A 14,211-nucleotide genomic window follows, 5' to 3' on the forward strand; every position below is an offset into this window, starting at 1 on the left:
GACACACGCGCTGCGAAGCCGAACGCGCTCCCGAAAAAGGGGGCGTGACCTATGGAAAATGGGGCGTGGCTTCGCGGAGGACCCGCGATCGCGAGCCACGCCCCCGATTTTGTCACTGAGGGGGCATGCCCAGCGCTCCGTGAGCCGCTGGCATGCCCTCTCTCCCTCTGTCTGCACTGAATAGACGCTGTGCGCATGCGCATAGCGTCTATTCACCGCTGCTCTGCTAAGCAGAGCAGTGAGTGCAGGTGCCTCCCAACTGCCCCCCCCCCCCCCCCCCCACCGCGGGACACTGCGGCCCGCGGGTGGGACAGCGGGACAGTCCCCAAAAAACGGGACTGTCCCGCGAAAATCGGGACAGTTGGGAGGTATGATATTGCACATTGCTGGGTCACACCCGGGAATTGGATACGGGTCCTTCCCGGGTGTGACCCGGCATTGGACCTATGCAGTGTGAATGGGGTGGCCTCCCAGGGTTGCCATCTTGGGGGTTGCCATCCGGGGGCAGGGCCAGAGGCGGCATCGGGTGCATGTGACTTCTCTGGGTCGCCTCTCCCTATGCTTTGAACGGGTGCTGGGTCACATCGACTCGGATAACCCATTCACACTGCGACTGACCCGGTAATAACCTAGGAATAACCCTTCATTATTCCTGGATTGAATTACCGGGTCAGGCGACCCGGGAATTTGGTAGTGACCCGTTCACACTGCACAGCGACCCGTGTCAACCTGGCAAAATTCTGGGTTGATACCGGGTTTTTTGTGCAGTGTGAATGGGGAATAAGTTACCTGAAAAAAATTGTATTTTCAAGTACAGGTTGAGTATCCCATATCCAAAATGCTTGGGACCAGAAGTATTTTGGATATCGGATTTTTCCGTATTTTGGAATAATTGAATACCATAATGAGATATCATGGTGATGGGTCCCAAGTCTAAGCACAGAATGCATTTATGTTTCATATATACCTTATACACACAGCCTGAAGACATTTAATACAATATTTTTAATAACTTTGTGTATTAAACACAGTTTGTGTACATTGAGCCATCAGAAAACAAAGGTTTCACTATCTCACTCTCACTCGAAAAATTCCGTATTTGGGAATATTTGGATATGGGATACTCAACCTGTACTTATTTTCAAGTTATGCAGTTGCTGATACAACTGCATAACTCCCAAGTGTCCTGAGTCCAGCTGGACAGTCCCGCTATACGGACACTATCCCGCTGTCCCTCCTGCAGGCCGCAGTGTCTCGCGGGCATATGAGTGTGTGTGTGCGTGTGTGTGTGTGTGTGTGTGTGTGGGGGGGGGGGGTCAGGTTGGGGGAGCTCTGGAAAGCAGCCAGTGATCACTGATTAGATTCCGTGCGCATGTGCATCTAACAGTGCCTGAGGTGAGCTGAGGGTTGACGATAACAGGGGCCGTGAAGCGATGCCATGCCCCCTTTATCTGAAGTCCTGCCCCCTTTACATGAGGCTACGCACCCTTTTCAGACACAGACACGCCTCCGGCGTGCCAGGTCCAGTTTGCATAACTTCTAAAGTTGGGAGGTTTTGCAACTGGGTTTACCAAGTGATTACACAATAAACTGGTAACAGAATTGCATTGACAGCGACAAACTGCTCCCACAGTATTCTTGTATGTAATGTGTTATCCTGGAGAATATGTGTAAGAGGGGTGGTGGTGGCGCGGTGCGTGTAGTGCCTGCTGCCGTGCAGGTGTAGGTTCACCTTCAGGTACCGGAACCTTCAACGGACCTGGAAATCTTCAGTCGGACCCGGACACGATGACCTAGGAGGAAGGAGATTGCTGAGTGCCGTCCTCCTGACTGTGGACCGAAACGCCCTCCGGAACCGAGGAAAATAGTGCTTTCGGGCTAGGTGAGGGTCATCCCAGGCGTCCGCCTCAGAGACCGAATTTCACCTATTGGCACTCTCGCACCAGGTGGAAATTCTACCTTGCACCGGCTCACCGTTCGCCCTGAAGGAAGGGAGACAGATAGGGACACACAAACAGATGTTACTCACCGTCCTACGTCTTGTACTCCGATCTTCTCCACTTACAGGTCCCTGTAAGGAGGCAAAGAGAGAAACAGCCGTGCAGGGCCTAACTCTAACCTAGTGTGCATCCGCTACACTAGCTACATAAACAAGGCCCTCAAACTGGCTCAAGTGTGGGTGGTGCAACACAAACTATGCACAAACTCTAAACAACACTTTGCCCTGCACGGTAACAACACACATACCAGAGTACAACATCAAATGGTGCTGTTCCTTTAAATCCCTACCTATCGCTGGAAGGGGGTGGGCGCCACACAGCCTGCCCACCTCCTGTACACTTCCTTCTATGGGGCTCAGGTCAAGCGGACCTGCCTACCTAAACACCTCAGGGTGGCCTGGGCCTAGTGCCCAGTGCCACATTTATTCACCTCGGGGGGGCACTTATTCACTGGGCCTAGCGCCCCCTGACTACACACAGGCCGGAGGCCTGACTTCACCCACGGGCCTAGCGCCCGCCTAACTTGTCGCCCGTTGGGTGACCTGGGCCTAGTGTCCAGGGTCACCTTATATCCCCCTAACGTGCCAAAATGAACTAGGGCCTAATGCCCTCTAATGCCCCACAGGCCTATTGCCTGATTTTGCCCCTCGGGCCTATTGTCCGCCTACTACACCTTTAAGGTGGCTTGGGCCTAACGCCCAAACCACCAAATCAAATGGTGACCCCCAAACTCCTATCTGCCCCACAGGCCTAGTGCCTGAACTGTGCCCCCGCGCCTAATGCCCGTCCCTGATGGTCTAGGGAGCAAAAGGGAGGGGGGGTGGAAGTTGCCTCACTGAGGCCTCACCTGCTCCGGGGGTCTCCGGCGCCCTCTTCTGCCGCTGACCCGTCCTGGCAAGCAGGCGCCGCCTTCGCTCTTCCGCGTCCAGCCGCCGCTGGACATCTTCTTTCACAAGCCCGTCGTCTTCTGGCCTCTTCAACGGACACCGGAGCTCTTCACCGCGGCCTCCCGTCCTCTTCTCCTGGCGGCGTCTTCTCTCTTCTCCCGCCCGTCTTCTTCTGCCGCGCTCCTCCGCGCGCCCGGCGTCTTCGGCTTCCGCCCGGCGTCTGATGTCAGATGCCGGGGGCGGGGCCTGTGACGCGGCGAGCGCCGATTGGCTCGCCGCGCCCGTCTCTGATTGGCCGCCGCTCCGGGAGCCGCGATTGGCTCCCGGGGGGCGCCAACATTTGAACGCCTCCGCAGCCTCCGGTCCTGCACACTGACAGGTGCTAGGGACAGACAAGCTGTCCCAGCGCTGTCAGACATGTTGTACCGCAGGGGACACAGATTCCCTGCCTGCCGCAGCTGGAATGTGTCCTGTAAAACAGGACACATCTCCACATATGCATGCATTTGCAACTGCAAGTCTATCAAAAAAGTTAAAGTCATTTGTATACAAAAATCTGTATTTGCATTTAAATTCACCTAATTCAGGGATTTATGAGCTGGTCTACTAATCTATTCTATATGTCCATTTAGCATCGGTGAGGACTCTGAGGAGATTGGGAAGGGGGTGGAGAGGTAAGATTGCAGAGAAAGGGGAAGGGAATGGAGAGGGGAGGGGTGGTTTAGTTAAACTGCAGCAAGCAGCAGCTTCACTCTAGTTTTTCATGTAAACTGCACAAGCATCGTACAAACCAAGAAGATCATACAGGAACATTCATTTTGTGAACATTGACATTAAATTTGGCTTTTAAAGGATCTATTGCAGCGTTTAATCAAAAGGAATGTACAAAGAAAACATGGGGTTTGGAGATTTCGACCAGGAAGCACTACTGCTGAAATTGTGTGCTATGAAGAGTTAATTACAGTGATATCAGCACTGGAATATGATAGAACTGGCTGCAGTAAGGTAACCAGCACTGACAGGGTGGGCACGTGCTCAGGGTCTGATTGGCTGCTGCGGTGCACACCTCCTGTCCACATGGTGTTCTACTCGGTCTCGCCTGCTGCCGCAGTGGAGCTGCTGATATATTGCAGGCACAACAGCCTTGGAAGCAGTTTGTGCTATGTGGAGTAGAATTACTTTCAGTTGGTCCCTGAGGCCTTCCCGGGCACAGTCCACCCTTGCCCACTTCAGAAGTATTTTGGAGGGAGAGCTGGGTAGTATCAAGGAGGCAGGGACCTGGAAGGGGGAAAGGATCATCACCTCTAAACAAGGACCCCACATCACAGTGGAAGGAAAAACTACAGGTATTTCCAACTCATATTGTAGCTATTAGGGCGGTTATAGCTTAAGTTAATGCATATTAAAATTGCTTTATGTTTGTTATATATTTGAAAGCTTTAATTTCACAGGTTTTTTTTTTTTTTTTTTTTTATAAGTATTTTGTCCATGTACGGTTATAGGTTCTTATTCTGAGATTGGAGGGAGTAAAGCAAAACCATGTCTCCCTGCAGGAGCTGCAGATGTAACATGTGCAGAGAGATGTGGATTTGAGAGGGATATGTCCAAACTCAAATCTAAACTGCTGTGTAAAAAATAAAGCTAGTTCTTTATCCTGCATGCAATCAAACATAAACAGATTTGCACACCTTGCAGTGCAGTATGGTTTGGGAATGTACTAAATGGGTCCTCATGGTTTGTCCAGGTATACCGTTACTTGCTCTTTTTTCTAATTTACTGCCACTTCAGAATTAGGCCTATAAGCGCACACTTGTCACAATACATGCACAGCTAAAGTACAGTGCTACAGTTACAAACTGATATTGATGAAACAAATATTGTCCCCGCTATGCATGATGCAAGGCTTCACCAGCCACTATAACAGGGAATCAACATGTGACGGGGCATGCTGGGATGTGTAGTTCCACAGCAGCTGGAGGGCCGTGTGAAGTATTACCACTGCTCTACAGTATTAGTATTAAAAACTCCAGTCACTGCTGTTGTAGCAGTGTTAGTTACTTAGTCGACAACCAGCAGAGAGCGCTATAGCACTTGACAGAAGCTTCTGATGCTCACCTCTGTGCTAGTGATTGGCTGCAATGCATGACCGTTTCTGTCTGCAAACATTCCTTAACCACTTCATTACCAGTTCTAGGTAGCTCCTTCTATATAAGGGCATAGAAAAATAGAATTTGACGGCCAATAAGTACCACTTGGCCCATCAAGTCTGCCTCTTGGTCACCCCAGCAAATCCACTAGATTGTGAGCTCTGGATGTCGGACCTATATGCAATGTGTGCAGTATATTTAAGTGCCTCTTGTGTGTGAAATGAAGACAATGGCATGTATGGCTAATGTGAGAACTAAAGAAAGATCATTATATCACATCTGTGAACCGCATCATGAGCTATAAAGAAGAATAGCACATTACCCTAAACATAAGTCATTTCCTGTCATATTCTACATTTAAACTTTTTAACTTAACGATTATGTGAATTATGGGTGTTTAGAATAATTGTGAGACTGGATGCTCAATAATAGTCACCCCCATGTTGGGAATATAGGTGGTCATTCCGAGTTGTTCTCTCGCAAGCTGCTTTTAGCAGCTTTGCACACGCTAAGCCGCCGCCTACTGGGAGTGAATCTTAGCTTATCAAAATTGCGAACGAAAGATTCGCAATATTGCGAAAAGACTTCTCTGTGCAGTTTCTGAGTAGCTCGAGACTTACTCTGCCAGTGCGATCAGTTCAGTGCTTGTCGTTCCTGGTTTGACGTCACAAACACACCCAGCGTTCGCCCACACACTCCCCCGTTTCTCCAGCCACTCCCGCGTTTTTCCCAGAAATCGTAGCGTTTTTTCGCACACACCCATAAAACGGCCAGTTTCCGCCCAGAAACACCCACTTCCTGTCAATCACATTACGATCACCAGAACGAAGAAAAAACCTCGTAATGCCGTGAGTAAAATACCTAACTGCATAGCAAATTTACTTGGCGCAGTCGCACTGCGGACATTGCGCATTAGCGACTAATCGCTCCGTTGCGAAAAAAAATAACGAGCGAACAACTCTGAATGACCCCCATAGCCTGGTATGATGCGCACAAAGACTTTGAACAACCTTCTCAAATTATAGAGGTCTATTCATCAAGCAGTGAAAAGTGTGGAGAAGTGAGCCCATGGCAACTAATCAGATGCTACCTAAAATTTTATAGAATGCACTTTAGAAATGCTACTGCAACAATGATTGGTTGCCATGGACAACTTTTCCACTGGCTCACTTCTCCACTCTTTTCACTGCTTCATGAATAAGGGGAGGGAGGATAGTATTTGGAGTTTAGAAAAAAAAAAAGAGTGCAACAAATAGAACAGATTTGATTTTTAGAGAGTATAGATTGATACTGCAATTAAAAACGAATTAATCAGCAAACAAGTGTAGGTGTACTGCATTTCTCCTAGAATAGAACTGCTGACATTGAGCGCTACAAAGGATGAAGTACAGTAAGGTCAACGCTGTGGAATAGGATAGAACTGGCTGCGGTAAGGTAACCAGCACTGATGGGCTGGATACATGCTCTGGGCTCTGATTGGCTGCTGCGATGTACACCTCCAGTCCACATGGTGTTATATTCTCTCACCACAGTGGAGCTACTAATGTATTGCAGGCACATGACATGAGCAACAGCTGATACTAGGAGGAGTAGAATTAATTTGTTTGTCCCGAAGCACTGGCCAGGTCCAGTCCACCCCACCCTTGCCCACTTCAAAGGTATTTTGGAGGGGAAGCTGTCAAGTTTCAAGGATGCAGTGACCTGGAAGGGGAAAAGGATCATCCCCTCTAAACAATGACCCCACAGCACAGTGGAAGGAAAAACTACAGGTATTCCCAACTCGGTATCCGGTCTCTAGGTAATCCACACTTAGGTCGACATGAGTTTTTCAAAAAACATTTTTTTAAATACTTTACAATTCACATGGACTGCAACTGGGAACGGTAACCCGTGCTGAGCGCAACAAGGCACCTTGCCCGAAGCATGGCGAGTGAAGCGAGACGGTGCACTAATTGGGGTTCTCGCTCACTCTACGAAGAAAACGCCCCCCCCAAAAAAAAACTCATGTCGACCTCTTGTCATGTCAACCGTGCTTGTGTCGCCCTATTTTGGGTGTTAACTTAGTCACTGTTGACCTAAGTGTGGTTGACCCTATGAACTACACCCTTCCAACTCATATTGTGGCTATTAAGGCAGTTATACAGTAGCTTAAGCTACTGCATGCTACAATTGTTTTACATTAGTTATGTATTTGGAAACTTTGGGGCAAATTCAGTATGAATCGCAAGTAGCGATTCGTACGGAATTTTTGCTGAGGGGCCGCGGGCACCTGCGCAGCAGGCCCTACTGCGCATGCGCCCGCATTTTCTGCGGGGGGGCCGCAGAAAATACGATCGCCTTTGCCTGTCTTTCAGGCAGAGGCGGTCGCAGGGTGGGAGGGGGTCGGTAACGCTCCGTTTTCTGGGTGGAAACGGAGCATTGCGGGGGCGTGCCAGCCCAAACGGTGGGCCGATACACGCGAACAGGGGCGTGTTGTGGGTGCAGCCACGTGACGTCACACGCAGTCATTGCAACAGCAAAAATGCCGCCGGGACTCCTGCGGCCGCAGCTAAGCTGCACCGGCAGGAGTCATCCTTAATTTCTGCTAACAAGCAGAAATTGCATGCTGTTCGCAATTTCTGCTTGAAGCAGGGGGGAGGCGACGGTCAGCATGCTGGGCGGCCCCCAGCATTCTTGCTAATAGTTAGCAAATTCTGCTGATTAGCAGAATTTGCTAACCTTACTGAATTGGCCCCTTTATCATAAAAACCCTCCAATATACTAAATAATCGCTCATACTGATTACACACCTCCTATATAGAGAAATTCAGTGGGTTTCTTCATCCATACACTGTGTATTGGCTAGCTTTCATTTCACTGTTTGTTTGTTTTGTAACTTGTCCATGTGCAGTTACAATGCACACACTTGTCACAATACATACAGTCAAAGTAAAGGTGTGTACACACGGTGCGATGCGCCGTATGCCCGACATTGACTATTTGACGGGATCTCGTTGAAATAGTCAATGTTGGGCTGCCTGCACAGTCTATTTTTTCCTTGCGATTCCGATCCCGCAGGACCGCGCGCAATATGCACTAACTTTCCTTACAATTTTGATTATATCGTAAGGAAAGTTAGGTGCAAATCGCACCGTGTGTATGCACCTTAAAGCTGGATACACACCTATACAATCGTTGGCCCATTCTCCTGATATCGGGTGAATGGCAGCTGATTTGTATAGGTATGTATGCAGTGCTGATGTAGGAGCATTAGCCGATAAAGGCATATAACACTCCTTATGTGCTGCACAGCTGATCCCCGTAGAGGAGCCGCTTACCACAACCTATCCCTGCCTCACAGAGGGTCATGGCTGGATACGGAATGGGGATGATATACCGGGATGTCGACTGTCAGTATACTGACAGCGGTATCTCTGCAACAAGTGCGCTTGCCACGTTCCGGGCCCGGTGGCGAGCTATGCTCACCACAGGTTCTATTCACACTCAGTTGGTGGCATGGACCCACCAACAGAGTGGGAATTACGGTCGCGTGTCGGCATTTCCGACTGTTAGGATTCTAGCATCGGGTTCCTGAATGCCAGGATCCTGATAGTTAGCATTATTTCTCTTACGTCCTAGAGGATGCTGGGGTCCATATTAATACCATGGGGTATAGACGGGTCCACCAGGAGCCATTGGCACTTTAAGAGTTTAACAGTGTGGTCTGGCTCCTCTCTCCATGTCCCTCCTACCAGACCCAGTTTAGAAAATGTGCCCGGAGGAGCCGGTCACAGCTAAGGGAGCTCCATAGGAGTTCTTTTAGTTTTATTATTTTTAATAGAGTTTAGGCGCAGGGAGGCTGCTGGCAACAGCCCCCCTGCTTCGTGGGGGGGTGGGGGGGGAGTAGTGTCCGCCCTGCGGCATCTGATCCACTTACTCCGCTGACGGAACACTGAGCTCTTGAGGGGATAGAACGATCGCCGCCACAGGGGATCGCTCACCCCAGCAGCATGCCGCCACCCCCTTACAGAGCCAGAAGATCGTGGCAAGTTAGTCACCGGCCCCCCTGACAAGCGGGGGGCCGGTGTGAAGGTGGGGGCAACAGGGTAGAGAGCGCGGTATTAACCGAGCTCCGGAGCTCAGAGGCACACTGTGAGGGGCGCCCTGAGCCAGCGCCTACACCCTGCACTGGTCAGCAAGCCTGTCGGGATCCCTGGATCTCAGCCAGCATATACCTTAGGCCAGTATAATCCTTGTGAAGAGCGGGAAGACGCGCCATCTTCAGGGGGCAGAGCTTCTCATTCTCAGAACGGACCCAGCAGCGTGCAGCGCCATTTTCTCTGCCTGCAGTCTTCAGCGCTGTCCCTCCACATCAACTCCAGCTGTACGGTACCAGGAGGTTGTAGAAGGGGGGGGGGGAGGCAGTGTGTATACTGTGTCTACCTATTAAGGAGCACAGTCAGCGTGAGGTGGGGATTCCCCTGTTCCTCAGAAGTGCTGCGTGTGGGTTGGCTCCAATCTCTGTCTCTCTGCCATTCTTGGGGGGTAAACTCTGTCTGCCATTACTCTGTGTCTATGTGGGGTGTGTGGGGATTGCAAGCAGCCATGTCTAGAGACTCTGTATCATATGCTGCGGAGGATATATCTTCTCAGGAAGATCCCATTCCATGTTATCAAGATTGCACTGTTGTAGCGCATAATCCCGGCTAGGGAACCGGAGTGGTTAGCCTCTCTTAAGGGGGTTATTTCTCAGATGTCTGAGAGGATTGCACAGACTGAGAATGTTACTCTGGCTTTACAGTCCACTATGGCAGTATGGTCCGGTTCTGTTCCCTCTGGCCCCTCTGCGGTACACCCTCAAAAACGCGCTCTTGCCCAAATTACATAGGATGACACGGATACCAATTCTGACACCGCAGACGGTGATGGGGGTATGTTGAGGGGGGCGGCGTCACTTGCTAAGGGGGTGCATTTGATGATTGAGGCCATAAACCGACAAGGCGGAATGAAGAGCAGAGCTGCAATGTCAGAGGTGGCAAGAATCCTTCTCTGGGCGGAAAGGCACGCCATGGCGAAGTCATCAATCTTCATTCTGGGAATGACAACTGGGAAGCGGACTTCCTCAGCAGACACGATCTCCATCCAGGAGAGTGGGGCCTCCACCCATAGATGTTCGAGGAGGTAACCGGTTGGTGGGGTGTATCTCACATAGACATGATGGCCTCCCGCCTCAACAAGAAGCTGCGGAGGTACTGTTCCAGGTCGAGAGACCCACAAGCAGTGGCGGTGGACGCACTGGTGACACCGTGGGTGTTCCAGTCAGTGTATGTATTCCCTCCACTTCCTCACATTCCAAGAGTTCTACAGCTTGTAAAAAGAACGGGTTCAGGCCGTTCGCTTATCAAGACTTACCACGGCTACGTTTGACGGCATGGCGGTTGAGCGCCAGATCTTACCTCGGAAGGGTATTCCGAGCATGTTTATTCCTACCTTGATAGAGGTTAGGAAGGGAGTAATGTCTAAACATTACCATCGAATTTGGGAAAAATGTGTCTTGTGTGAATCCAAGAAGTTTCCTGCAGTGGAGTTTCAACTTGGACAGTTTCTCCTTTTCCTGCAAGCAGGTGTGGATATGGGCCTGAGATTGGCTCCATCAAGGTCCAGATCTCTGCTTTGTCCATCTCTTAATACACACATCCCATACACACTAGTCGATTTTGAGTTCAAAGTAACTTACTTTTGGCGTGTTGAGCTACTTTGTGCTCCAACTCGGCCAGTGTGTATGGGCAGGTGGTGGGCGCTGATGCGCACTCCCGCATCATTGCTGGCCACCGCCAACCATCGGCTTGTTTTACAAGCCGAGTGAACCACTTTCCACAGTCTCCTACGGTGGAAAGTGGCTCATCCCCATAAACATCGCTGGGCCGGGGTGAAAATCGCTTAGTGTGTATGCACTGAGCGATTTTCCGCCCAGCGTTGTTCACATAATCGCTCTGCATACACGCTGGGAAAAAACGCCCAGTGTGTATGTACCTAAAAGGCCCTATACATCAGCAATCACAAAAAAAACAACATTCTGCAGATTCTGAGATCTTTTACCAGATTTAAAGATTCCCCAATTCACCATTCTGCGCCCATAAATATACAGATAATTTTCAATGATTTGGAGATCACTATCAAGCAAATACAGATCTGACAATCTTGAAAGGCTCATCAGTTTACTAGAAGCGGTCTGCAAATCTGTTGGTTGTTACAATACACTAACAGTCTACTGGGTTTCAGTATGATTTTCCGGTGGCCAGGATGCCGGCCGTCAATATACCAACAGCGGCATCCCGGCCGCAAGTATGGCGGCAGCGGGGTAAGCGCAAAGGGTCCTCTTGCAGGCTCAGTGGCATCGCTGCGCTCGCCTCAGGTTCTATTTCCATTCTATGTGTGTCCTGGACACCCATGACTGGAAATAGTCCTGTTGCGCTGGTATTCTAGCTGACGGCATTGCCAGATGTCCGGATTCCGGCATCTGTATACTGACTGCCGGGATCCTGACAGCCTGCAAATTATACGTATACCATCTACAGTCTTAAAGGCTCATCAGTTTAGTAGAAACAGTCTGTAAATCTGCTGATTGTTACCGTACACTAGCAATCTACAGCCCCAATTGATCTGTGAAGTTCAACATGTTGAACAACCTAATTTAACAATCCCAATCAATTTTTTATTTGAATCTGTGATTGGAGCAATTTACAGATGATTGATTGATTTATACAATCGATTGTTTATGTTTGGGGGCCTAAAGCTGGCCATACACCTAAAGATTTATTGTCCAAGCTGGCTGGTTGGAACGAAAATGGTAATTCAGACAAATTGTTTAAATCAAATGGATTAAACCAATTTATCTGACTGACCATTTTTTTCAGTTTACTGGCATTTCGGAGCAAATGGTCAGTTGTCATTTGCTCCCATACACTACCAGATTTTTGTTACAACCTGCCAGACTAGACAATAAATCTTTAGGTGTATTGCCAGCTTTAATGTATGGGCACGGATTGGGGAATCTTTAAATGTGGAAAGAAAAAAAATCTAAGAATCTGCAGATTGTGTCTTTTTTTTTTTTTTTTTTTTTCTTTTTTTTTTTTTTTGTGATTGCTAATGTATGGGGGCCTGTACAAAAGTGGAATACAGGAGAATACCCTGATAAGGCTGCGGTGTAGCATCGCAGGGACAGGGCTTTCTTGCAAGCTCTGTCCCTGCATGTGATTGGTGATGACATCGCATGGATGTATCAATAATCACCGTTGCGATTTTATCACCTCACATCTGCATCCTCGGATGTGGATGGTGATAAATCGGCCCCTATGTATTTTATGTTATACTGTATGTAACTAAAGTATATTCAAAAATAAAATAAAATAAAAAAAATTAACTACCCTAAATATTGTAATATGCTCAGACCTTTAACTACTTTACTGGCTAACATAACAAGAAAAAAAAAAGTTTTCATGATTCGGGATGTATTTGCAAATGCATCTGTCTATTATATATGTGTGTGTGTGTGTGTGTGTGTGTGTGTATATATGTGTATGTATATATATATATATATATATATATATATATATATATATATATATATATATATATATATATATATATATATATATATATATATAATGTATATATGTGTGCACTGGAAATTTTTCGGGTTTTTGGTTCGGACGCGTTTTGGCAAAACCTCAACGAAATTTTTTTGTCGTATTCTAGTGTGTTTTGGATTCGGGTGTTTTTTTCAAAAAACCCTAAAAAACAGCTTAAATCATAGAATTTGGGGGTCATTTTGATCCCATAGTATTAACCTCAATAACCATAATTTCCACTCATTTTCAGTCTATTCTGAACACCTCACATCTCACAATATTATTTTTAGTCCTAAAATTTGCACCGAGGTCGCTGGATGGCTAAGCTAAGCGACCCTAGTGGCCGACACAAACACCTGGCCCATCTAGGAGTGGCACTGCAGTGTCAGACAGGATGGCCCTTCAAAAAAATTGTCCCCAAACAGCACATGATGCAAAGAAAAAAAGAGGCGCAATGAGGTAGCTGTGTGACTAAGATAAGCGACCCAAGTGGCCGACACAAACATCTGGCCCATCTAGGAGTGGCACTGCAGTGTCACGCAGGATGGCCCTTCAAAAAAATACTCCCGAAACAGCACATGACGCAAAGAAAAAAAGAGGCGCAGTGAGGTAGCTGTGTGACTAAGCTAAGCGACCCTAGTGGCCGACACAAACACCTGGCCCATCTAGGAGTGGCACTGCAGTGTCACGCAGGATGGCCCTTCAAAAAAATACTCCCCAAACAGCACATGATGCAAAGAAAAATGAAAGAAAAAAGAGGAAGGTCAGGCATCGCAACCGACACAATTGGACTCTCCATGGGGATTTGTGATTTCGAAGAACGCACAGTTCTTTGCTGTGCTTTTGCCAGCTTAAGTCTTTTCTTTTTTCTAGCGAGAGGATGAGTGCTTCCATCCTCATGTGAAGCTGAACCACTAGCCATGAACATAGGCCAGGGCCTCAGCCGTTCCTTGCCACTCCGTGTCGTAAATGGCATATTGGCAAGTTTACGCTTCTCCTCAGACGCTTTTAATTTTGATTTTTGGGTCATTTTACTGATCTTTTGTGTTTTGGATTTTACATGCTCTGTACTATGACATTGGGCATCGGCCTTGGCAGACGACGTTGATGGCATTTCATCGTCTCGGCCATGACTGGTGGCAGCAGCTTCAGCACGAGGTGGAAGTGGATCTTGATCTTTCCCTATTTCTCTGACGTCCTAGTGGATGCTGGGAACTCCGTAAGGACCATGGGGAATAGCGGCTCCACAGGAGACTGGGCACAACTAAAGAAAGCTTTAGGACTACCTGGTGTGCACTGGCTCCTCCCACTATGACCCTCCTCCAGCCCTGAGTTAGAATCTTGTGCCCGGCTGAGCTGGATGCACACTAGGGGCTCTCCTGAGCTCCTAGAAAAGAAAGTATATGTTAGGTTTTTTATTTTCAGTGAGATCTGCTGGCAACAGACTCACTGCTACGAGGGACTAAGGGGAGAAGAAGCGAACCTACCTGACTGGAGATAGTTTGGGCTTCTTAGGCTACTGAACACCATTAGCTCCAGAGGGATCGAACACAGGACCCGACCTCGA

The 14,211-nt window shown here is 48.4% G+C and overlaps 1 protein-coding gene across 1 annotated transcript in view; it reads left to right on the forward strand.

Moving 5' to 3' along the window:
* The first annotated feature begins 3,893 nt into the window (after positions 1-3,893).
* Positions 3,894-14,211, forward strand: part of GCAT (glycine C-acetyltransferase) — a 116,064-nt gene continuing 105,746 nt past the window's right edge. The window contains exon 1 of the mRNA XM_063940530.1: positions 3,894-4,233. Within this exon, the coding sequence (XP_063796600.1) occupies positions 4,050-4,233 (184 nt within the window). The 5' untranslated portion in view covers positions 3,894-4,049. The remainder of the gene's footprint in view (positions 4,234-14,211) is intronic.

This window comes from Pseudophryne corroboree, chromosome 9 (assembly GCF_028390025.1).
Source record: "Pseudophryne corroboree isolate aPseCor3 chromosome 9, aPseCor3.hap2, whole genome shotgun sequence".
NCBI classification, from domain to species: Eukaryota; Metazoa; Chordata; class Amphibia; order Anura; family Myobatrachidae; genus Pseudophryne; species Pseudophryne corroboree.